Source organism: Scatophagus argus, chromosome 7 (assembly GCF_020382885.2).
Source record: "Scatophagus argus isolate fScaArg1 chromosome 7, fScaArg1.pri, whole genome shotgun sequence".
NCBI lineage: Eukaryota > Metazoa > Chordata > Actinopteri > Scatophagidae > Scatophagus > Scatophagus argus.
The window spans coordinates 10,495,805-10,522,110 of record NC_058499.1 but is presented as its reverse complement, the minus strand read 5'-3'; the positions used below and the strand labels follow the sequence as shown (position 1 = coordinate 10,522,110).

At 43.1% G+C, this 26,306-nt stretch overlaps 1 protein-coding gene across 1 annotated transcript; it reads left to right on the top strand.

Moving 5' to 3' along the window:
* Window positions 1-3,805: 3,805 nt before the first annotated feature.
* On the top strand, window positions 3,806-24,599 carry smad6b (SMAD family member 6b). Its single transcript, XM_046394988.1, has 4 exons — window positions 3,806-5,313; window positions 8,374-8,430; window positions 9,108-9,185; window positions 23,698-24,599. The coding sequence occupies exons 1-4, from the start codon at window positions 4,515-4,517 to the stop codon at window positions 24,237-24,239; spliced, it is 1,476 nt and encodes a 491-aa protein (XP_046250944.1). The 5' UTR covers window positions 3,806-4,514; the 3' UTR covers window positions 24,240-24,599.
* Window positions 24,600-26,306: the final 1,707 nt, after the last annotated feature.

The following is a 26,306-nucleotide window of genomic DNA, read 5'->3' as shown; positions in this document are numbered from 1 at the left end:
TGCAAATTCAGATCCAAACATTATGACACAGTTTTGAACAGACTTTATTGTCACCGTCAAGCTGTGACATGTCAATGGGTATTTCTCAACCGCAGACTATAAAGAGCATGTCCAACGCAGTCCAATGGTTAAACAAACAGATAAAGGCTTCAAGTGTCGTCTTTGGGACCAGATTGTCTCACAAAATGCACCTCAGTGAGTAGAATTAAATGTAAATGTCCATTTTGTAACTTTCATTGTTGTATTCTTTGGCTACCTCATCATATACCCGCATACTGAGCAATCAGTCTACAATCTCTAATCTTATATGAAAGCATAAAACTTCCTGCTTCCTGCTCTGTCATGATATCCTGTTGATTTACACATGGATCATCTCTCCACGCACTGCACCTCACCTAAATATCAACTTAAGCTGGAGTCACCAAATTGAGGCATCTGATTTCTTTGTGATTTTAATCTGGTCTACCTGGATTTTGTTATAGTAAGTCTGTTCAAAGAGAAGTGCTGGAAAAGGGTTGATTTGTGTCACAATACAAATCAGTTCATTAGAGAAAACTGTGGGCAAAACTTTGTAGGAGGTCATACATTGGTTCGGTTTTAACAACTTCAACCATTTGTGATTAAGTTGTGCGTATACACGTGGGTTCTATAGTTATCTCACTGTAACAGTGACCGAGTCAAGACCCTCTTACAGGGTCACCGGATCATTTGTATGTAACTTATGCTGTACCAGATTCAAAGCATCTAATATGTCTGCATGCTCCTGATGCTTTCAGACATTTGTCTCGTGTGAATCTGTTCCAGCAGCAGGGATAGCAGAGCAGACAGACACAGTGACTTATGAGCCAGCTGGGTTTTCCTTTGACTTAATTGAAAATTGCATGACACTGATTTAAATGAAGCGGTGCTCTGTAATAACAGTTTTCTTTTCCTTGTCTGACATGTGATTGAGTTACAAAGGGGAATGCATTTGCAACAGGTGCCTCTAACACATTGCAGGCACGAGGGCCTCCATGTCCACCCTCAATAACCTCCCTCTGCCCCAAAGCCCTAAGGCTGCCAGGGAAACCTGATTCCAGTTCAGACACTGGCACACTCTGGTGCTGCAGCCCTCAGTCTCCACTGGTGGAACCTAAAGAGCTTCAGAGATGCTTCAGAGAGCTTCAGAGACAATACATGTGTGTATTAGAACATCATTTGAGATTCACATATTATAGTTCAAAGTTTGTTGGTAATCCTCAAAATATACTGTTTTGATTTTCAGTATGGCGATTTAAGTCTGCAGCGCTGTGGTGACAATGCTTCTAGCTGCAGTTAAAGTTTTATATGTAGACTTTCATGTGTCATTTAATTTTAAAGGTAATATCAAGCAATTTAAAGGATTGCCTGTATGAAATAGATGCCATGTGAGTAATGTTGGTGGAAAGTCTTGTGCAGGTGGAATTTTATTTTGATACATCACTAACAGTTAAATACTTACATTTCATTCATGACCACTTACAAATTCAGTGTCAGTGTCACGTTTTTCACGAAGGGGCAAGGCTTCAAGACTTTTCAGCCAATCAGCAGTACTTACTCTTGAACTTCTGCTTCTTGGATCATGTTAATAGGCAGCTTGGGGTGTGGCTTTTCCTCACTGATTTCAGAGCCAGAATATGTTAACTCTTGCAAGGCCAAATCAAATTAAAGTGTAGTAAGTGAAGTCCTAACCTTAACCCTAATTGAGCTTCAGGCCCATAATGGCAACGGGTAGTTAAAAATGTTACAAGATACAAGATTTGTTTTCTGTTTGCTGTTTGCAAAAGTCAGATTTCGTTGAACTACTATTAACATTAAGTGCCTGCAATAGTAAGTCTCTGGTACGACTGCTCGTGTGTGTGTGTGTGTGTGTGTGTTGTTTTTGGACACAACACAAGGCTTTCTACTTCTACTGTAAACAGATATTTGTCATGATATTTGCTGTTCGCCCTGACAACACAAAAGACGAGAAAAGGTGGAGACAGACTTGCAGAACTGTCAGCGAGCAAGAATTCACCTGTCGTGTCTCCAGCTAACATGAAGAGTGGGAAAGGTCAGAATTGCAATTTATTTGTTTTGTCACTTAAAGCTGCTGTAAAATATGTAAAAAGCAAGGGCTGTTTTGGGATTAACTATGAAAATATATTAGTCTGTTGTTGTTACTGTGATGTGAGACCATCACCACAAAACCTCCAACGGCCTCTCCATGTTCTTCTGGTCCTTACGTACACTCTAACAAGTTTGGTCCTCACTGAAAATCCTCACAGATAAAAAGTCTGTCATTAGGGCCCTCTTGGATCCCTCTGTGGTAGATAAAACATAAGAAAGTGCCTGAAAAAGTGCAAAAAATTTGATTAATTGCCCTCTAAATTGCCCTACCAGTGGAAAAAATGTAATTCAGCGCCATATAATCTGACCTGCTCTGAGCTTTTTCTCATTAAATGCAACATGACTTTTGGTGCTCTTTGTATTTATTCTGGCGCCCTGTTCCTCAGACAGCCTGAGTTTCCCAGAGAGCATCGGCCAGTATTAGTTGGGTTATAGTTTACACCCTGTCCCATCTCCCACTAGATATGCTGCCTAATTAATCAAAGATAAAAAACCTTACACACATCCAGTGCAGAACAAACAGGCTGAAAGCAGCAACCCCGCCCATGGGCTGTATAATACAAAACTAAAGGGAGCAAAAGATACATAGCGTCAGTCTTCGGAGTTTGTGTTTATGTGTTGTTTTTTGTATTAGCATTTTAAAAGATATGCATTGTCGTTATTGTAAATGTTTATGTATGAGTATGAATGTATGGGTGCATGTGTATGCATACGTATAGTTTTATATGTTTGTGATGTACAATCAGGTGTAGATATATTTGACTAGAGTTGCAAATTGTGATATGGCAAAGAGTATTTTTGTCACGTCTGGAAATTCTAACAGATTTTTTTATTTTAACAGAAATTTTATTTTTAACAGATTTTCTTTGGTTTATTCCACTTTGTCTAAATTTAATATTGGCACACAAATTAAAATCAGTCATTAATCCGATTTCTCATTTTGAAGTTACTGTATATGTTAGTATAGTGACCTATTGATTGTATGCTATTGTAATGCTATCATATACAGTACATATAAATTCCTCCAGCATAAGTAACTTATAAGTACAAAAATAAAAGCGACAGGAGAGTGGGTGACACGACTAGTGGATGATATGACTAACACGACTGGCAGGACACCTCATTCTTTATGCATTGTCTTGTCCTGGCTTTATCTTTGCTTTGCTTTCACGATCCTCACACAAAAAAAAATGTTTTTGAATCATCAAATTTCCAATTAATGACTGTTTCAGCCTCCACTTTACCAAACAAAAAAAATAAATGCGACTTCTTAGTGGGGAAATAAAACAACACTCCTCTGCATCTGCATCACAGTTCTTCGGATGCTTTTTTTTTTCCTGCTCATAATAATCAAATCCTCCCAGCAGAGTGGATGTAAATATGTTTCAGTAACTTTAACTCAAAAATTAAAGGTGGGTGTTTCGCCTTTAAGAGTTAAGAAACTTGAAACCTTGTTTGCGCGACAATCAGTGCAGCTCACAGCCGCCAAAGTGTCTAGACTAGCACATGATGGTAGTCAGCCAATGGCTCCACCGCTCTCCTCGGGGGCCCTGTGTGTGTGTGTGTGTGTGTGTGTGTGTGTGTGTGTGTGTGTGTGTGTGTGTGTGTGTGTGTGTGTGTGTGTGTGTGGTGAGGAAGGGGAGGGGGGGGGGGGCAGAGAGAAACGGAGAAAGAAAGGGATCGGGGCTGCAGTTTGGTTTAGATCTGAGTAGGGAAGCAGGAGCGCGATTCAGCCCCGGATTGATCCTCCTCGTAATTTCAGCTCTCATGGATATTTTGTTGGGATTGTAAAAAAACAAACAAACAAACAAACAAACAAAAAAGAAGTGCTGACATCTCAAGAAGACGACAAGGATCCCGACTTTTAGTGCATTTTTCTTGGGATTAAATCGCCTCGAAGTACCTCATGCTTACGTGCCGGCGTAGAAAGTAGATTTGAGGTTGTTAAAAGTCCGAAACTGTTTCAGGCTGCGAGTTGCCGTCTTGGGTTGAAGGCTGCTGGTTTGGGAATATGTTACTGAGTGTATTATGTTATGTTATTATGTACTCTACTTATTTTATTCGTTCATAACAAACATATAAACAGTCAATTCCGCAGCGACCCTGGATAATAAGTCACTTAATTATTTACAGTGTAATCGGCTAAATGACTGCATTGTGATCGGAATGCTGCAGTGCATTTATTGCGCGATTTTGTTGTTGTAGATGCAACATAATCGCCTTCACTCTAATGTTGCGGTTTTGCCACCAATGCTCGTCAGTTGGCTGTGCATGCACTGCACGGCGTTTCACAAACATTAATGTTTTGCAACGACCGTAGAAGTGTCTGTAACATTCGGATATCCGTACAAGAATAAAACCTCCCATATAGATTTTCAAGTTGTCGTATGTTCAGGACGAAACGCTCAGGTCTTGTGCGGCGACTCTGGAGAAGCCGTTTGATCCCAGATACAGAACGGGAAGATGGAAATGGCAAAACTAGTGAGGGCTGTAGGGACGATCTGTTCGGAAACAACCCAGAGAAAATTCCCAAAACGGAGCTCAGACCGATGACCCCTAGCGGGTCTCTTGCAGGGGACATAGGGGGTGTGTGGACCCGGAGCCCCGTGGAGAGCAGCGACTTGGGGATCACGTCGAGCCAGGATGGGGGTGCGGTGTGCGCCCAGGAGCAGGGGAGCCCCCGTTCCATACAGGACCGAGAATGCAGGACAGTGACGTGTTGCCTATTTAAAGACCGGGACCACTCCGAGCTTAGGGGTCCAGAGACGGCTCAGGGTACCAGGGATCCAGGGTCGTGTCACTTCGTGCTAAGGACCCTTGGACCGCGGGATAGCGGCTCTCCTGAGGCACAGGAGGCGATGCCACGCACGGTGTTGGAGCAAGAACTGAAATCAGCCACATACTCTCTTTTGAAAAGACTAAAGGAAAAGGCGCTGGATAACTTACTAGAGGCGGTGGAGTCCAGAGGAGGGATGCCGAGCGACTGTGTTATGATTTCTCGGACAGAGCTGAGATTGGGCGACCATGTGGCGTCCCCACAGCTGCTTGTGTGTAAACTGTATCGCTGGTCTGACCTTCAGCACCCTGCCCAGCTCAAACCACTCTGTGAGTGTAAGAGCTTTGGGGCCCTGGACAGTCCAACAGTATGCTGCAACCCCTATCACTACAGCCGGCTCTGTGGGCCAGGTAAGAGCATCTGTATTTGAATGTAGCACCTTTCAGGCCGAAATAGATCTTGCTTTTAGGGTAAAGTTATTAGCTAGTCCATTAACAGACAGCCATTAGACATGTTGCTCTGTGCTGTTTGTTTTTCCAGCTTAGGGTTTCTCTAAATTTATTGTCTTGAACCACAGTTTCTTATCAGCTTTACTTCTGAACATGTCATGTCTTTGTAAATGTACAAATATAAGTCCTGCAACTACAACTACATTTTTTACATTTAAAGACAACTGAAAAGGACATGTTGATAGTCTGACATGGCAGAAATGAAGGCCTTGAAATATGTTCAGAAAATCTTTCCCAGTTTTATTTGTCTGGTATTGTTTGGCTTACTTTCAGACAGAGAGAGACTGGTCATTTGATTAAATAGTTAATGATTACTTAAAGTCATGCTTATGGCAAGGTGAGCAATAATAAAATCATTCTGAGCAATGGATATGAACTGAGGTAGCCTAGATTTGACTGAAGCATTCATGTGAGGCAATTTACCCCTTTTCACCAGTTTGTTTTTGTTTTCATGTAATCTTTATTGAGTCAAGTATATTTCAGAATGCGAAATGCAGGAAAAACATTAAATAATGTTTACTATGCTTGTTACTTTTAGAAAATTTAGTCGCCTAGAAAGTTGTATTGAAACATTTTGATGCTACACAAGAGCATCGCTCAAGCTGGCCTGCAAAATCTGGGCCTTTCCATTATGGAGAATGTTTGTTTGGACTACTGCTATCCTTACAGTTTTTCTAGGTTTAAGTCTTCATGGATCCATCACTTACACACCCAATATGATGTCTTTAGTGTATCTTAAAATGGCAGCACCTTCAGTGTGATTGTCAGTAAAGTTGTGTTTGATTCTTACCTTTGTTTATTGCAGGGTATTCCAGGTAAGCAAACGATTGTGTGACATGTATATGATTGTTTATACTGAGGTAGAGGTTTGGACCTGGTGCCATAGGTCAGTTTAGTTGTTGTTGTGGTAGAGACTTGAGCTTTTTTTCCCCCTTAATCGATGAGCTGTCTGTGGCAGAACCTCTCTGACCTATATTAAACAGACAGGGGGACAGGCCTGTGATTTGGCAAACCTTAAATGCTGGGCCACTCGACCCCACTGACCCGATGACCAGGCATGGTATCATGTGTAAAGTTGCAAGCGTCAGTATTTCTGTCTTCTCACTGGCACAGTAGGTGGATTTTCCATAACATCCACGTTTACTAGAGCCAGCTGGCTGTGACAAGCACTTCAAAGTCACAAGTCCAACAATATCAGAATTCATAGCACGCAAATGTGGGAAAGCAATGTTGATTTGTCCCATCGTACTGTCCAGCTCAATAGGAACTGATTCAATTGAGCCCTGTGTTTGCTGGTAAACTATATTTGTTGTGTTGAACAGACCACGTTAGACTGAGTTCAGGCTGTTTCACGCGAGTTTCTTTCCACTAAAACTGGCAAGATAATTTGTAAGAAGAGAGAGAGAGGCACACACCCCATATTGGGACTAAGGCTCGTAGTAGACATAGCTTGCATGCGCTCATGCGTGGCCCAATAGAGCTGGTATTTCTTTCATGCTATTCAAGAAGGGGGGCTTTGAATCAAGACCTTAATCACTGGTTTTTACATTGTTTACAAAGGGGGAAGTAAGAAATCTGGAATTATATGAAAACAACATTCAGTACATGAAATTGATTTAAATTGGAAAACATTTTAATGCTTTGTGAAACACAACCGAAAACATACCTAAAAACAAGTTGTGTTAAAGCACTCTTCAGATGCAGTTCATCCTAACCAAGGTTGATTTTAGAATTATTTGAAAATAAATGACTTGCCAAGGTTTTATGTAAGAATTTTTAAAGGAATGAACAGTCTATAATGTGTGGCAGAGAGCTTGGATTGAAGTGTACAAAAACTTTTTCCTTTTATTTTGCCAGGCATTATACTTTTCGAATGAGATCAGTTTCAAGTTGCGCTTTAAAAGCCCTTTTGTCCTAAGGAGGTCCCCTCATGCTATTTAGGTGAAGGAGTGGTGATAATATACAGTTTGCATACTACTGGCGCCAGACTGACTAGCTGTGTATCTGAGTGACTGAGTTCAGATCCCAGCAATTACTGCCGCCACTCTTAAAGGACCCGCTGCTATTATGCTTTTCTCCTTCCTCTTTTCCCTGTAGGCGAGGTCACAGTGTGCTCACAAAGTTTTCTTTCCTTTGTGCTTTTCCTTCTTGTGCAAGTTATTCTCTTCACTTCTCTTTTTTTTATTGGTTAAAATCAAGGTCTCTGAACACAATGAAGTTAAAAAAGCAGAAAAGCAGAGATTTACTGTGATTCATAAGCTGCTAACCCAAAGTTATGGTTAGGCTCTGTGGTTGTTGTAACGACTGCTTTGGTTAAATAATACAAGCTGTAATAACACAAACAAATGTGTAGTTTTCTGTTGGCTTTGTTAGTTTTTTAATAAGCTTTTGAAGAAAATGGTTTAATACGTCAGCTGTAACAGTTAACTTACAGTCTGATGTTGACTTTGAAATGGAACTACTACTTTCAGTAGTTGGGTTATTTGTTGAAGCCTTTATGGCGGCTTGTGTTAGCGTGTTTCTTTTTATTTTTATGAAAAGACTTACGACTGTACCTTCACACAAAATATGACGTCGTAAACAACATTTGGTTACCTTTTACTTGCTGTAACATGAAACATTAAATAGACTGAGATCTTTAGATGTGCAAAGAGTGTAGACTACAACACTACAAGATGTGTGTTATAAGGTGATTACAGGTTTTTCACTGACCAGAAACTTTTATCTTATTAAAACAATTATTTCCTTGGAGCGTATTATTCCATGTATCCAAGCACTGTTTGATACATGTTTGATAGATCTTTTTAAATCCCAAATAATTAATTTGAGTTTGAGATGTCCCAACAGGCTTTTCTTATGTTTGGCAATTTCACAGCAGGGATTGGGTTTTACCTTTTTTTTTCTTTTAAAGAGCATTTCCTCCCTTGATTAGGTTATTGACATGACTGTTTTGTGTTACAGAGTCACCCCCACCGCCTTACTCAAGGCTTTCCCCTAATGAAGAACACAAGCCACTGGGTAAGTAACAAACATAGATGAGCTCTGTGGCACCTGAAGCATGCTTCTTATTTCATCTTTATCCACTGATGCCCATGTTATATTCTGCTATTAATATATGATCCTCTGTGTTTTGACTTATAACCAGGTAGTTGTAGACCTATAATCATTCAATATATTGTCTTGTCTTGTAATTCATTGCCATGATCTTCCAACAGAAGCTGTAAATTGCAAAGGGGATGGTCTGTCCTTTGTTCAGGCTCTACCTTAGCAGGAATAAAGCAATGTGGAGAATTTTAATAGCTGTAATTGGGCACAGTTCCTGGCAAAACTGTGTGGTAGCTTTGAGATGAGACCTAAGCCAGCATGTGGCATAATGTCAGCATGCCAGTCAGAGCCAGTGTGGGCAGTATGGCATGGGTAGTAAGTACTGTGGGCTGCTGGGACTCTGGAGCCTGGCTGCTAGATGGGGCTGCAAGCCTGACTACAGCTGAGGATTTCCGTGGGTGTTTAGGGGGGATGTCATCAGGTAAAGCCATTTAGTGGAGTTGCCAGTTAATGGATGAAGGCCAATATGGTGTTAATTGTTTTGAATTTGGTACAAAATCCGAATCATTTTTTTGGGCAGATGATTAGTGAGAGTAGCCGTTGTCACCAGCTAGAGGTTGATGAGATAATTTCTGTTTTATTCCCTGCAGACCTGTCAGACTCCACATTGTCTTACACTGAAACTGAGGCAGCCAGCTCACCAAACGTCACACCAGGGGAATTCTCAGGTGGGTGTGTTCTCCAACTGCCTTGTCAGTTTCATATCAGTCTTAAACTGATTTTAAAATTTGATTATTCATTTGTTCTGTTGTTTTCTTCTGTTGTGCTATACACTTTGTAAGAATATGAGGCTTTTTGGGGGGGGTTGTGCAGCAAACATACTGCATAGTTTTAGGTGATCAAATCCTGTTTGCAGTTGAAGTGCATTTTGACAGACCGTGCATATAAATGAGTTTGGGTTCTAATTGTTTTAAAAGATGTATCAGTTGCTAAATATCAACTTAAATTTTTTTTTGACATGTCTTTGGGTTAGCGGGTTAGCATTTGTTAGCAGCTGTTTGAAGTAGTAAATCTGATACAGTGACACATTAATTGCCTTGAATAAAGAGTGAATGTATTACATAGAAACATAAGTAAAAAAATGGGGGGCGTTGCTTTTGCGCACGATAAAAAATGCTGTTTTGAGTAATAAAGCACATAATGAAGATGTTAATTTGTAAATAAGACGTGATGTCTGGTATTTGATGCTGATTGCTTTGCCTGTGATTGTCCGTGTCTTTGTACGTTTGTTCATGATTAAATAGCTGCATGTCTGTGCATTTAGCTTGAAATCAGATTAATGCAAGCAAGGAATTACAGTATTACGGCATTGAAATGGTTAAGTCTGGAAAAAAGAAAAGCAAGACATAATTCTTTCAGAGTGTACTTTAATAGCAGTTCAGTGCTCTGCTCTGCATAGCTATTAAGTGCATCTGGATGAATATGCGAACTAACAAAGGTAATTTCATTTTGATGTTGCACTTTCTTCTATCTCATTAAGGATCGTTATTAACAGTCCAAACTTAAAAGATAAAGATTTCATTGTGAGCGGTGCAGAGGTTCAGTGGGGCGTGTGTGTTGGCCACAGGGCCTCCCCTCCTCTGTTTTTCTTTAAGAAATATTTGAGTGGGATCAAACTGTAATAAGATCCAAGCTCGCTGAGAAACACACACAAGCACACATAGTTGTGCACATGCATGTGCACACACACTCACACGTACAACTCTATCTAGACTAGCTGTAAGTGAGCTGAAGGGAGGGGTGGGTTCAGGGAAATGGAGTAGCTCCTGTGAATGGGGCCACACCAAAGGAAACGATTATAAACAGTCCTGTCCTCTGACTAGAAATGAAACACTCTTTTCTCATGACATAGAGAAGCCCCCACCCACCCCCCCACCCCTGCCCCCAATACTAGGACCACATCCAGCATGCACAGTATCATGTGGACAGGGAGTCAGAGCCCTCATTTTGGGGCGTGCAGGGAACAGCATTTCCTGTTAAAGAGTCTGCCATAGCTCAGAGGCCTGGACACTGAGCAGTTGACATGGCTACCTTGCAGTGAAGTATTCAGTCAGCACAGGCTCCCTCCTCCCCAGTACACATGCTGTCACCACCTCAGCATGGCCCGGCGACACTCCCTGAGTCAACAAATGAGGGGCTTGTCAGAGCGCGCACCACAATTCCTCAGAGACTGTGGTGAGGAGGGAGGATCTAGACATGCTAGGCTTTAGTTTCTTCCAACTGTGTTGCTGCTTGTACAGACCAGGCCAGAGCACTCTGTCCTGGCTGTGTCACACTCAGCGACTTGGACTTGGGAAAGAGAGTGACCAGTGCTCTACAAGTTGGTAGTTTTCCATGCTGTGAGCTAATTTGTGCAGCCGGTTTAACTCTGATCATATTGCATTTGGAATGTGTGATGGTTCTTTGGTCTGAAATACAAAAGAACGTCCATGTTGACGGGAACAAACCATTAACATCTAGTCTGTGATACAGATTCCCCACCAAGTCTTAGTTAGTTAGTATTAGTATTCCATCATAAGATCAAGAGCCTTAGGGCCTCCTACTTAGTTCTGCTTGAACATACAGGCCTGTAATCCATAATTTCAAGTTATCCTGTGTTGAGCACATTGCTGACCTGGAGATGACTTTGCCTGTGAATCCCCCTGTAGCTCGGGTAGAGAGAGTGTCTGTGTGTAACCAAAGTTGTATGGGATCCAGACTCCACCCCTCATGCAGGAACAAGTAAACCTCTTAAAAGCAAGTCTGGGGGGCACTAAGTGAATAGGTGGGGTGTAGTCAAATAATCAACTACAGTTTGCAGCCCAGGGCTACAGAAATACCCGCTGAGCATTCTTCTGCTTCACACAATGGCAGAGAAACAGATCGGAACTGGTTGGTTTGCTAGATAAGCCTGTTCTACCACATCGACCAGCGTTCAGAACACATTCAATGAAATTTGAAAAGTAGCTATTCGTCCTGTTTTATGTTATTTAGTGTCATGTTGATTGTTAGTATATGACTTTAAATCAGCTGTGTTGTTAAGTTAATGTTAGAGTTAATGTTAGCGTAGTGCGTATACACCTCACTCACATCCCTTTGGCTGATACCTGAAGTTGTTTAAGATGTAAAGATGTTTTCCCTATGCATAGCTCCCCCCATATTAATGTCTTAGTGTAGTACTCATATCTTCAGTTACTGTGTGGTCATAGACATTTGAACCATTCACAGCATTATATTTAAACATGGCGCTGTCACAATTAAGGACAAAGACAGCCCCACCGGGCACCCTGTGTTTGTATGATGAGTGGGCCTAGCTTTTCAAGGTTATACAGATTATACCTTAGTACTGCGTGTGTGTGTGTGTGTGTGAGAGAGAGAGAGAGAGAGAGGATTTTCTGCCTTTGCTGGTGCTACACTCCCAGTCCACACCTGTTTCCTCACTCCGTGGGCCTCGTCGTGTGGACATCAGAGTGAAGCCCTTTGAAGCAGGTCTCATTGCTTCCTGTATGACTGTCTGAGGGGGTGTTTTCCCCCTGTACATTACACACTTTATTATGTCAGTCACATTGTCTCTGACATTGGAGGCTCTTTATGGTTGTCACTTCATTATAATGTTGCTCTGGCCAGCTCTTGCTCTCAGTGTGAGCAGGCATTTCAATTTTTTTTTAATTTACTGTTTTTTCACTGCTTAATAATTTCAGTCAAGATTTGGTCTTTTTCAGAAAGATTTATGTGCAGTGAATGACAGAGGCTATCCCTCTGCGCCTGGTTTGGACTGTTGGAAGATCATGGCTCCAGTCTACCTACATTCTTCAGTCATCAGAGGTTGTGTCCTCAATCAGCCAAGTGGAATTTGTCAGCGTAACACTTTGTGTACAAGCTCATGTTGGCGTGAGTTGAGATCATCCGTATAAATGGAGGGGCTCCGTCAGATTGGCTGGGTCACAAAGTGCAGAGTGACCTGAGTCACTGTCCTTTCTTTGTATTTTCCTCTTTTCTTCCCCATCCTGAGAGTGTAGGAAAGTTGGACTGTGAGGCGTGGAAAAGCTGAAAGTTGTTAGACGTGGATTACGCAGAGTGCTGTTGCATTTACTGGAGGGAAGAGCACATCAGCAGGTAGTCAGGGTTCGCACACAGTAATCATACTGTGCTGTCTTCTGTCTGCCTGCCACTTTCTCTGGGGGAAAGGCCATCGCTGTCTCTTTTGGATGTCTTCTCTACAGGCAGGCAGGCACTGTGTCAGGTCCATCCTGGTATTGACTGATTCTTCCAGGCAGAACAATCAGTTAGTAGATAAATGGGAAGGACCTCATGACAGTCACACAACCAATTGCTCAAGAAAATTGTAGTGCATAACTTGCAGGTGCTAGGACGACAAAATGAATCTGTAAAGCTATTGTTTAGACATTTCCTTTGCACACTGACGTACATTCACCTGCACAAGCAAAGCAAATTAAAATGTGCAGTCAATACCAATCACAGCCCGCCTGTCTGTGTCAGGAAGCAGCTAGCCGGTGTTAAGCATCAAACTATTCCTTCCATCTGTGTCGGAGACGGTGGTAATGTATGGAATACTTTGACCGTCTGACCAATGCATGTGATGCCTCTTGTTAAAAGTAGGTCAGACTGGACTGGACCGATATTTGTTGATGTGACTTTGAAGACGTGGGATTCCGCCTCTGCTAAATCTACTAATTAAATATCTACTGTACACATGTGAAAAGATTTTGGCACCTCTGATTTTATGGATGGCTCTGTAAAGTTGTGCCCTATTTTTAATCTCCTGAGACATAATGTAAGGGACATCAATTACAGCACACCCAGATCCACAGCCAAATGATTAATTATGCTGCCCAGCAAATATTCAGTTACTATTATTATTACTAATACTGTTAATTGTCATTTTTAATCTCTATCTTTTGTGGCGTACTTTACAATATACTGTGTTAAGTTTATGCCCTATTTCTTTACTGCTGTTTCGACATCTCGCTTTCTTGACGCAGCAGCACAACACTCACTCTGCAATGCTCAGACAGAGGTAGGGTCTCATGGAATGACAACTACCCTCCCCACCTCAAGGCATGAACCCCCTGCTCTGTCCGACAGACCCCAAAAAGATGCAGCCTGGGCTCATCTCCCACTGCAGCCTGGCACATGGCCTCAGGTTTCCACCGCAGCCCTGAGCCTTCCCAGCGCCTGGCCGCCCACACTCCCTCAGGAGCCCCAATGCTCCAGGATACGGGATGTGGAAATAATGTGACTCGAGTGCTTCCACCCTGCCTCCCGAAATCAGGTTTTGCGGATTGTTTATTTGAGGGGAAGGAGGCCTCAGACAAACATCCTGTTTTAAAAGCTGCCTGGGTTTTGTAGCAGTGCAGGGCGGTGAATTGCCCCTTTGACAGTGGGGGGAGACTGAGGAATGTTGAAGAGAAGGCCAGCACCTCAGGGGGACATGAGGGGGCTCTCCTCATCCGTTTGTCATATCCAGTTTGTCCATTTTAAGTTGGGGGCGGAGGGTTGTAGCTATACATCCTGAAGAGTCCTGAGCTGTGTTCTCTCTGTAGTGGTGCAGGCCTGTACCCACAGTCCTCGTCTCAAGTATCCGTTCCTGTCCTGGGAGGCTGGCTTCCGTTTCCCCTTACGTAACACACATACACATAGAAAAAGAGCCATTGATAAGAGCGATAAGGCCATTTTTCATTTTCCCTTTCTCAGCATTGTTAGACTGTGGTGAGCCCGAAATGCACTTTCAACTTTTTATCTCAGGGGGTATGACATTGAGGATCCTTAGTAGAGTCCTGCAAAGTCCAAATCCTCTTGCCTCATTAATATAACATGTTTGTCGTTGTGCACTGAAGGATGTTGCGTGTTTGTATGTGTGTGCCTGTTTGTGATGTGTTTGCATTGTAGTTTGTTTCCTGTCTGTCCAGCTTTTTTGAGTTTTGTAAGGACTTTAAACTGTGAGCCAACACAGGCCTTACTGTTGGTGTATAGTAGAGAGATAGGAATCTGTGGGTTGAGTTTTATCTTATATTATTACATCGATGGAGAGGAAGGATTGTAATGTTCATTGTGTTAAACTTTTTTTTTTTTTTTACACTGAATTTGTTCTAAATGCCGATTTACAGCCAGAACTGGTAACAGAGGTCTTTGACATAGTGAGGTAATGTGACCTCTATGTCACACTGGCCAATAGGGCAACAAAATGTGATAACATTAATTTTTTTTCATACTGATCGATATCAATGTTTATGTAATATGCTTCCAGTTTGAAGAGTATCTTGATAATGAATGAAGCCTGAAGAAACCAGAGCGTCCATTCATTAAGCTTAAGGATCTACAGTATATCCATGGCTTGGTTTGCAATTTATTTTGTGATAAAAGAAGTAAACATTTAAATTTGCAGACATGTTTTATCTGCCGGAACAAAATTACAAGTTAGCTTGCTTTGTAACTCACTAAAATAATGAAGTGCATGCTGGGATGGTATCTTCTCAGATGGTTTTGTTGTGTGCCACATCTTGGTTGGTACAAACCAATGGCAGAACATCATCATATCCAAAATCACTTCCAGATAACTGATGTTACGTTTGCCTTTTTTAACGTGAGCTCACTTTCAGCGCTTTAGCATAACAAGCTCTAGATTAAGCCCAGAGTCTAGATTAAGAGTGCAGCAGTTTGCCCTCTGCTTATCAGTAATTGATCATACTGTCTCCATTTTGTTGCACTTATCAATGGGCATTGTCGTTGTTGACTCCAGTAAATTATGTCCTTAAAGTTTCTGTCAATATCTGCTGTGAGCATAGCCTCACACCCCCATGCAAGGCAGGTGACAGGTAGTGAATCAGAGAGCAGAGGCAGAGAGGCAGCACACTGACTGGCTGCTGCCGCCCGTAATTTCTTCTGTGTGATAGGCTTATCGACGTACATTTGTACCCTATCCCTAACAAACTCCATCGACATTGTTTTATCATCTGGCTCTACCTCTTCGTGTGGAATAAAAGCTGTGCTAATCTAATGCAGCCCTTGGAGAAGTCTGAAACATGTCAACAGAGGCTAGCCTGTTGAGGTTAGTATTTATCTGTCTCCACTTGGCAAGCCAGTGTGGTGCCAGTGCCATTGGGTGTTTGACTAACTTCTGAAGGGCTCACAAATAAATCTCTAGCCTCGTACATGAGTATGCGCTTAAGCTCACAGTGCTGGGCTTGTCATTTGAATTTACAGAATGTAGTGTGCTGAGCCAGGATAAGGTGGACCGAATTTCATTTTAGGGCTTACCACACATATACAAAATACAGCGTGTAGAAATAACAGGAGGTGTGCCCAGGCTCTAATTTTTGCCCCATATTCTACCTTAACAAACAAAGTGAGTGAGCTAATCTTGTTGTGTGCTCAGGGAGGGCTGTCGTTACCATCTTCTCTTCCTTCACACCGTGGTGCAGCACCAGCCTCAACCAATAGCTCCATTCATTCAGCTCAGGGCACAGGGTTAGAGCAACAAATAAAGAGTGTGCAATGCCATTAAAAATGTAAGGAATGTCCAACTGTTAGTTTAGTGTTTTAGTGTGCCTCCTCTCAAGGCTGAGAGGGGGACAATACTCCATTTGAGCTGGCCACTGTAAATGTGCTAGCCTCGCAATGCCTGGCAAGCAGTAGTGAAGGAGGTGCCAGTTGTGGATGCTGTTTTTATTTTCTGACCATTTTACCCACAATTATAAATCCAGACACTGGCCTTGGCCAACTATGATTTAGACCTGTGGTCTGATTGCTGGCGAAAATAGATTTAAGATTTTTTTCCCCCCCTTTCCTCCCCAGAGAAACATTGACAGTTGTGCCTGAACCTATGGCTGTCAGTATTTTTAAAACTCAGAATGGCCTACGCGTTCTTTGAGCCTCCAGAATGTTGTGTGTGGATTAACTGTTGGGGCCCGTGTCATTCGACATCTCTACAAAAGCCTTTTACAGCCTGGGAAAGGATTGGAGCTCATTGTTGATGGGTGAACAGCACATTTCCAGTGTATTAAGGCCTTGTTCATTTTTTTATACTACTCACGAGTAAACTGAGAGACAGAGACTTGATTTTTTTCTTTCCTTATCTTGAATTTGATCTGTTGGAGCTGTATCTTCATTCCAACTCCTTGTCCTAACCTGGGGCTAAGACAGAGTTTGGAGCCTTTGATCTTGTTCCCTAAAGATGGCGTCCAGCAAGACACCATTGATAATATTGTTTGCAATTACTTAGCAAGTTGTTTTATTTCCTGAGCATGTACAAGTTTGTATGTCCTCAGGTTCTACTCAAAGTACAACTTTACAAGGCAAATTGTACCCTCGGATCAAGTTTATGCAAGTAGTAGTTATTACAAGTCATAAATATGCTTATGTGAAAATTCTTATTGATTTTGTTCCGTGGGGAAGATTCTATTTACTTTTGTAATGCATGTTTCACTTATCTTTTATTTGTGCACATTTCTGAAGGCTTGGCTGTGTGTCTCAGTACGTGCAGTCAGGCTGTCGCATTTCAGGGTACGGTTTAGATTAGAGGTCTGGCTGTAGCTTCCCCCTCTTCCCTTCTCTGTGACTGCCAGCACATAATTTACTTAATGAAATCCTGCCATTCCCTTAGCTTCACAATTTTTTGCAGATGTTGACAGTGAAGGACTTTGTGAATAATTGGAAATGTTCACTCTTGCATTTTTAATGAATGTCTTGCTTGTTGTGAACGGACTGACTTGTTGGAGATGGGGGAAACGGTTGTCTTTGTTTGGGGAGCTGGTGTCTGGATGCCCGCGGTGGAGCCGTGTGGGTTACAGCCCAGCAAGTGTTGTGATTGAAACAGAAACTCTGGTGCCACATTATCCTGACAGAACATATTCTCCTCACAGACTCTGATCCACTGGGCCGATCAATAGGAAACCATTGTTTGAACGGCAACTCTGTCCATCATAGCTGGTCCACCTCCCAGCCCGGTGGAAACCAAATACCTACCTTTCGCCTTAAATTAGTCAGACTAATATAACTTGGAATAATAGAGTTCCTTGTTATTGTTAATTTGAAACCAAGCCTCCAACATAGCTTGACTATATAGGCCAGCTAATGTTGGTTTCTTCCCTGAGTGTAGGGTCTTGCTTTTCGACCCTGAGTAGAAGTAGGAATCGGATAAGAGAACGGTTTAAAGTGTATACGCAGAAGCAAACACTTCCTCTCACATGTGATGTGTGATTTGATGAGACTGTTTTACCAAACAACAATCTTTAATGGACAAGAAAGAAAGCAACCTTCTTTCTGCACTCCACACCTCCCACAGCCCTAACCAGAGTAGGAAGTCAGGAAGCACAGTGAGGTGAGGGGTGGGGGAGTTCAGGAATGTGCGAGGGTCTCCTCCACTCAAACGCTCTAGCCATCTTGGCTCAAGCCTCCCTCACACACTCATAAACAAACACACACACACACACACACACACACAAACAGATAGGTTGTGTGAGGAGGTGAAAGGGCACAGCCACCCAGCAGGATGTCCACTGAATGTTTTGCTTTCTGTGCTCTCTCAGACTTCTCTGGCCTTTAACGCTGCCTGTAGATATGACATTTACAAACATACCCCCACAGTTTTCACAGAGCTTTTACATGCCCTGAAGGACCCTTGCAGGCCTCACTTGCATCACCACCATCACTTGTGCTCTGTGCCTCTGACACATTGCAGAGCTTTGGAGGAGACTTTGAGGAAATGAGCAGCACAAAGAGCCATCTCCCTCAAACCAGCAGCTTCTTATTCTTGCGCCCAGACGGCTCCTCCGTATTAGCCTCCTTAGCTTCCTGTTCTTTTTACACCCTCTGTTGTTTATTGATTTAATTTATGGATCATGTCAGTTATCTGCTATCAAGGGTTCAGCACTTTTCCTCCCTCATGGGGTCATCCCAAAACAGAAACGGAGGGAAAGTGGAGAGGAAGTGGATGACAATGTAAAGCATTCCCATTGTGACCAGCCAGCCTTGGTGGCTGGATTCAGTTTCTCCGGCTCCCACAGTGTTTTCTCCCAGCACGTAGCGCCCTCCCTGTCTTTCTGTCTTTTTCTCTCTCTGTCTCTCTCTCTCTCAGCAGAGAAAAGACAGACCTCAGGGAGAAAAATCCATAGACATATAAGAGCAGCTCCAGTTAGCGTGTCTGTCTGATAAAGCCGGCTTTGATGGCAGCGATAGCCCAGACGCCAGCCTAAATGTGGCATGCTCAGGGGTTATAGTCAGCCTGTAGGAACCAGTGTCTACAGAATTAAAGCCATACCATGAGGGGGAGGCTTTTGCTTTTGTTCCACTTAGTTGTTGTAATAGTTATAAAAGAAAGTTTTATCTAACAAATTACAGGACGAGTGGGGGCAAGAGTGCTCGAGAAAATAATTTGGCCTGAAATTTCACAAAATCTACACACACAGGTACACACCCCACCCCCACCCCGCCAGTCCCCCAGCCCATCAGTTCATTGGTAGAGTCTAATAGCTGGAGGGGAATCTAATCCTTGGCACAGGATGAGAGACTGCTGCTCCCCCTCGTCTCTTTGCTGCTCTCCTCCCCTCGACTGCACTGCTTAAAGGGACTGGCAGCAGTGTTTTCCCTTTTTTTCTTATTTTTCCTTCTCAGCAAAGTTTTGGAGGAGTGAGTTCATCTCTGTTCCCCGCGTTGGATTAGGAGAGATGAAGTATAATGGAGGTGGCCCCAGAGCTTGGTGGGGAGATGTTAGCACGGAGGGGAAGCTGTTGTTTGTCTGCCTGTCCCTGACACTCGGCCTCCCATTCATCTCACTCCAAGGCTGCAGATCTGTGTTTACCCCGGGGCAGCTCTTTTCTGCTTCTCCCTCTGCCCTTTCTTTCCCCCTTCCTTTTCATGCTGTCTTAAAAGCATTACTGGATGATCATCAAGGATTGCCATTGAAACATTCAAGCCCCCATTTTTGTGTACTTAGTAGTAATTATCCAGACTCTCTGTCGAGTGCAAAGAACTCACAGCAGGGCAATCTACTTTTTTCCATATGTAAACCAGCGGGAAATTGCTTGGGTGAGTTGTGTTTAACATTGACATATTTAAGGGTTGTGCTAATGGCATGTCAGCCCTCTGTTGGTACCAAAGTTTAACTGTAAACATGATCAGTGTTTGCCATTTCTTTTGCCATTTTAGAATAACATGCCAATTTACTTGAAAGCATGAAAGCTTCAGTAACCCATGACATCACGATGTAACACACACAGAAGCCATTTTCTGAAGTAGTTTTTATGTTTTTCAATCTATTTTACTAATACATACCTTTATCGAAGTGACATTTCATTGCACAATTTTTCCTTGTCATGGCATAATTTTGTATTACAGCTAATTTAGCTTAAGCAAGGGATCTGAACTCCTTTTTTTCCACCGCTAATTATCTTAATGAGCTCTCATTTTCCATGCAGCATAATTAATGTTAAATTAATCACCTCTTATAGCTGGCATTTCAATTTTGTGGACACCTGAGACACGTGGTACTATTTGCTCTTTCAAAGAACTGATAAGAGTCTGTGTTTGTTGTCAGATCTGATGTCCTGCTTTTGATACTCTGAATTTCTCCAATCAGAGAGGCCACATGGAAGCAGAAAAATCAACATTTTCACATGGTTTCCATGGAGCTCATGCCTTGTTATGGATTTTAAACTCCAAATGCTTTCAGTTGTTGGAGTAGCATTCGCTAAATCTCTGTCTACAGTGTAACTGTACTGAGACATGTAGTACGTGCAGATACTGGCGTCCCTGGCTAATTTTAATTCAATAAAAGTGTGACTACGCTCGCTATGGTTTGAGTGTTGTAATGTTTACTTATTTCTTGATGCCTAAGGGAAAACCAAACAGAGACTATCCTTATCATATTGCTAGAACTCTGCTATCTGCTTTATTCCATGTATTTCCTGTTGGCCATGGAAAATGTAGACCAAACAGCTTCCACAGATCTTTGTATCTGCACTTTTTTTGATAGCAGTACTTTGACACTGGTTATGTAAGGAGTTTGAGTTTATTAACTCCTTCGTGTGTTCAGATCATTGCTGGGCTGCAGGAGCAGGACGTGCAGCGGCCATACTGTGGCTGCGTCTGCTGACTCTTGAGACTGACACTAAGAGAAGAGGCTTTTGAGAATAAAATAACAATAATAACATGCGTTACTATTCTAATAGGTAAACGGAGCTGTTAAAAGGTGGCAGGGTTAAATGGATGCAGATCACCAGTAATTGCTACCAGCCCGTCATGGCTCCGCCTTGAGCAGACCCTCTGCAAGCCCGACATGGAATCCAAAAGAGATGGGTGTCTCTGCTGTGGTTGTGGGGTGGAGGATACACACAGTCCCTTTAACACCAGTGCAGACATTTATGTCTGGTTTAAGCCTTGGAGCTGGCCTGTATCTGCTTCAGTTTGTGCCCATATACTTCTAATTAAACCTGGTTTCATAATATGTTATACCAGTTTTGAAAAGGTAGATAAACACTGACAGTACACCCAAACTGAAGAAACGAGACCTCCTTACAAAGCATTTGAAGAATGGAGATCAGAAGGCAGCGTGAACTCTGGAGTGGAGGCCATAGTTGCTGTGGTTATGTTGTCCAAACAGTCTGCTAGTTGGTGATAGCTCTGCTCTGTTAAAGACATCCTAATGAGTTCTTCTCTCACAGCCCTCACCTCAACACCCCCACCCTGCCAAAATGGACCAGAACAACATGGGCACGCTGGTTGAATTTCTTCCCCGTCCGAGCTGACACACGTGTGCACAGGCACACGTAGACGCTTAACACAACAGAGTGACAGGAAAAGGCCTGGCTCACGGCTCATTGTCTCCCCTCAGGCTCAGGTTTAACATAGTCTCTACATTTCTAACCTTTGTCCTGCTCATTCCTCTTCCTGGTTTCTCGCAGTCTTACTGGTTGGGTCAGTGTATCTTTTGGGCTTTTTAGAAATGGGTATTAAGAAAAATAAAAGAGTGGTTATTTAATTTTAGTTTCCTTGTTTTGAGATGTCTACAACCATATAAGAGAGGGGTTATTCGGATAGAGAGGGATGTCTGCCCACCATCGTCTCCTCTGGGCTGCATGTTGAAGCATTCTTGGGTGAGATACTGAACCCCAAATTGCTCCCAATGACTCTTCCACAGGGTCAGTCAGACTAGAAAAGTGCTCTGTTTACCACATGCAGGCTCTACATATGAAAAATCAAATCTTTTTCATTTCTGTTTTTAGTCATTTTATTTTTGGTAATGTGAAACAGAAAATGAAGATCAGATAATTATACATTTTTGCGTAACAGAAATCAAATAACCACTCATTCAAACTGAATGACCCAAAGATACACTGACCTGGCTATCTTAGTTTCAGGCTACGTGTGAAAACTAGACCCTACTGACCAAATTGTTTTTACTTTATTCTTCCCATCTAAAAAGGAGGAGATGTTAGCCATTTGGTCTTTTGTGTTTGTGCGCGCAGTTTCAAAGTGAGTTTACCTTGATGTGTGGGCTCCATTTGATTTGAGACAATAGAGGGCCATAAACAAGTTGGGGCTGAGTTCTTTGTGTGGCCGAGCTGTGCTGAAGTAAAAGCTGAGCTCAGAGTGGAGGAGCTGGAGTGTGGAATTCACTAATGGCACATGCATGTTGGGGCCCCTGAAGAGAGGGGGTCATTTCAGCCATCAGTGTGTGCGCAAACACACAGAGAGCCTGTCTGCAGCTTCCCTCCACCCCCACACATCCCTACTCACTCGCTCACTCTTTTCCTCCCCCTCCACAGCACAGAGAGCCTCGAACCAGCAGGCGTTTTGTCTGTGCAAGTCTGGTCAACGTTTTTGCTAATCTTTGTATAAACTTTACTAGTGTGGGTCACTCAGCAGAAAGGTTTAGTTGGGTGGGAGGTGAGCGAGGCATTTTGTTGCTGTGTGGATCTGCGATGCTCCACCTTAAAGGCGTTTGTTAATGGGGCGGGCGGTCATTAAGCCCTGAGAGCAGAGAGACTGAAAGGAATGGGGCCACAGGCCCAGGCTTTAAATCCTCTGTGCCAATAGATTCTCTGAAGCAAAATAATGGCATCACTCTGTGTGTGAGTTAATGGGAGCTGATAGCATGAAGGCTGGGGGGTCAGCGGGTCACAGGCTTGTGCTAAGTTGTCAGGGAGCTGAATGCCGTCCCCGGGCCCACAGCAGGGAGAAGAGTTGGATGGAGGAGGAGGGGGACCCCCTGCCTGGCTCTTTCCCTGCACCCCCACTATAGTGGAATGTGAAGAAGACGAGGGAAGGGGAGGAAGAGGCACTCTCATTCTCTGGGAGTTAATGGTGAAGGAGACGGATGTGAGATCATGGACTCCACCAGTCTCTCCTCTCTCCTCATACCACAGACTTTATGAGCAATATAAATGTATGACAGATCTGAGCAGTCCATGTGGACAGAAGCAGCCTCTGAAAGTAGTCAACAGTGCTGTGCGTCTGTTCAGCACGGTGAAGATAGAAGTCTACCTCGGGAGCAGTAACTCACTCTGGAGTGCTGAGCGTTGTCACTGAAAAGAGTTCACAGACTGCAGCCATGAAAACTGAATTAACAAGCTGATTTACTGCACAGAAATGTTTAGAAATGAGAATGAGAACAGAACAAAAAGTGTTTTTGTCTTAAACCATGTTTACTGAAGTGTGCGCAGGCAAAACACATATTCTTCAAAAAGTTGTTTGATTTTTAATCGAGCCTTGACACACTACTGTAAAGACTTTTTTGCCAATATTCAGTGGAAACACTGAGTGTAATCCTTGATTCGTTTTAGTAAACATGATGTGTTTTCAAAGAGCATGTGTGAGCAGCAGTGACAGTCAGCGTTTAATCATTACAGTGCCCTCTTGAGGCAGGGGAGAAAACTGCCGCTCTTCAGTTGGATTGACCTCACTACACTCTCCTCCCCCAGGATATGTATAGTAGCTTGTGTGTGTGTCTGTGTGTGTGTGTGTGTGTGTGTGTGGTGGACGGATGTGCATGCAGTGGTATTTATACAAGGCTTAGATTTCAATACAGTGCCTTCTTCAGTATTTATAGTGTGGCCATCTGCTCTGAACAATAAAAAGAGATAGTTAATCCTTTAAAACTCAAGCCTTCCTTTTTATCAAGTCTGTTTGCTTTTGTTTATGTTTTGTTTAGTGACTGTCTTTCTCTGTCTCCGTCTCTTCTAGATACCAGTATGTCGCCTGATGCCCCTAAGCAGAGCCACTGGTGTAACGTGGCATACTGGGAGCACCGAACACGTGTGGGTCGCCTCTACACAGTGTATGAGCACTCTGTCAGCATTTTCTATGATCTACCTCAGGGCACGGGCTTCTGCCTGGGCCAGCTCAACCTGGAACGCCGGAGCAGCACCGTTCAGCGCACACGAGGCAAAATCGGATACGGTATCCTCCTCAGCAAAGAGCCGGACGGCGTTTGGGCGTATAACCGCAGTGAGCACCCCATATTTGTCAACTCCCCGACCCTGGATGTGCCTAACAGCAGAACTCTGGTGGTGCGAAAGGTGATGCCAGGCTTCTCCATCAAGGTGTTTGACTATGATCGTTCGTGTCTCCTGAGGCAGACCACAGAGGCTGACCTCCTGGACGGACCCTATGACCCCAACAGTGTGCGCATCAGCTTTGCTAAGGGCTGGGGCCCCTGTTACTCAAGACAGTTCATCACCTCCTGCCCCTGCTGGTTGGAGATCCTCCTCAACAACCACAGATAACACAGATGGACCCCACAAACTATCCCAAATATCATCTACCTAGATTTAATATAAAGTTTTATATATTATATGAAATATATATTATACTTGTAAATAGGAGTCATTTTTACAATGTAATTATTTATGTATGGTGCAATGTGTATATGGACAAGAGGAAAAAAACGGAAAATGCACTTTGGCTTATATATATTATATATATAAATATATATAAAGATAAAGAATCTTTCAATACCAACTTGAGAAATTATACAGCAAAATTAGGATGAGTCTGGATTTGGTGTATAGTTTTCATATACGATTAATATCCAGACAAAAAGCTAACACCATTCACACATTGATAATAAAGTATTCGCATAATAATTCTTTGTTTGGTCTGCATCATGAGCTGTTTGTTTGCAACACATTCAATATTTCTCTATGGTTTATTTTCATGGTCTCTTAACGAGTGTCCTGGTGTCCTAAGGCCACCATTACACCTACCCTACCTGTTGAAATAAGAACCATCGTAAATCCCCTTTCCACTATGTTTTATACTGAAATAAGCTGTATGTCCTTGTGTGGCATTTGACATTTAGGCCAAGGGTTATTTAGGCTGGGAGTAGATCATACAAAGATCAAAGTTCAGCCTGTTCTCAACTTTGCCAAGCAGAAAATGATCAGAGCCGTCTTTTCACTGTTCGTCAGAATGGTCACATTGAAGAGTAAGTGTGATGTCTGCACCAGTTGTGGGTATGAGGAGTTTAAAGGAAGTTAAAATACCTAATCAGATAATTGAGGATATTTATAATTCGGTAGCATCTTACACTATCAAGGTCATAACTAGACTTAAAGAAAAGCTTGCTCAACTGATCCACATTTCCTTGAGGTCCTAAGGAGCCCCAGTGAGGAGGCCAGAGTGAAGATGGTGTAGTGGAAGACAGTGTAGGATGAAATGATGAAACTGCTCAGGCTCAGCTCTTCGAGGGCCCTTCCAAAGGTGTTTCTGCTTCAGCACATCTTTGCTGGCCCGTGGTGGCTGGTTTCAGGTCTCCACAGCCAGCTCGTCTCACAGTGGATGTTGTTATAACTGACCAGGGATGCGGCACCCTGAAACCGCCACAGTGATACTGGAATGTGTGCAGAGAAACCAAGAAGTTTTACAAGCCTGCTGGAATCTTCAAAAACTACAGCCAAGGTGGATGTGGTTTAGCTGGCTTCCTTCATAATTGCTGGTATTGGGTTGTCAGATTGGCGGTGGTGGTAGTGAGAAAGAGGAAGGGGGTGGGGGGTGTCAGCGGTCTCTGCCAACATTCAGCAATAGAGGCATTCACTAACACACAGATTCGGATTTAATGAGTGCTGAACTGTGAAGTTACAAGGATACGCGCTTTTAAAAGTGGGCTCTGTACTGCATCGAAACTGTTGAGCTCTTTGAAGTTTGAGAACAATGCACTTTGAGACACGGTGAAGAAGAGGGGTTCTTATGTTGAAAATGCTACTCTCCAACTGCGCGTGTTGCTGAGTGAAACGTCTCTGTCTTTCCCCTCCTCCATAGAGGCTCTGACAGCCTCCTCCAGGCCTGCTGTCTGTCTGGAGCCAAGACTGTGTAGAGTTCAAACAGCAGAGAGGAGTGGCTCTGCTCCGCCTCTGTCTCTGCCTCCGCTCTCTTCCCTACAACTGGGGGCCATTATCCTGCTCCTTTGTGTCTCTGTTATGGGAAAAGGGCCCACATCACCACTGGAGAGGAACTGGCAGACAATTATATGGGGTGGCGAGGAGCTAAGACACATAGTGGGCAGATTACACAAGCCACCACAGAGGGTATGAGAGGGGGCCTAATTAGACAGGGCTGTGGAGAGGCCGGGCGACAATGCACATCTACTGTAGCTGCGTCCCTGCAAACGGTTCCTGCTCTGCTCTGTTCCAAAGCTGGAATACTTGTGGCAGGAGGACTTTTAGCTCTGGGCAAGATGAAGGAAGGAAAGGCCATGTAAGCAGCTTTGTGTGTTCCATGAGCTCAGGAATGGTATTGATTAGCAGGCTGCAGCCCTCAATCATTTTTTGGAGAGGTCTGTGTCGCTCTCGGCC

What these genes read in the sequence shown, in the direction of transcription:
- smad6b (XM_046394988.1), top strand. Translation starts at nt 4,515, where the DNA reads ATGTTCAGGACGAAACGCTCAGGTCTTGTGCGGCGACTCTGGAGAAGC. An exon ending in CAGCCGGCTCTGTGGGCCAG is followed by an intron (nt 5,314 to 8,373) that starts GTAAGAGCATCT and finishes TTTGTGTTACAG; the next exon opens with AGTCACCCCCACCGCCTTAC. An exon ending in TGAAGAACACAAGCCACTGG is followed by an intron (nt 8,431 to 9,107) that starts GTAAGTAACAAA and finishes TATTCCCTGCAG; the next exon opens with ACCTGTCAGACTCCACATTG.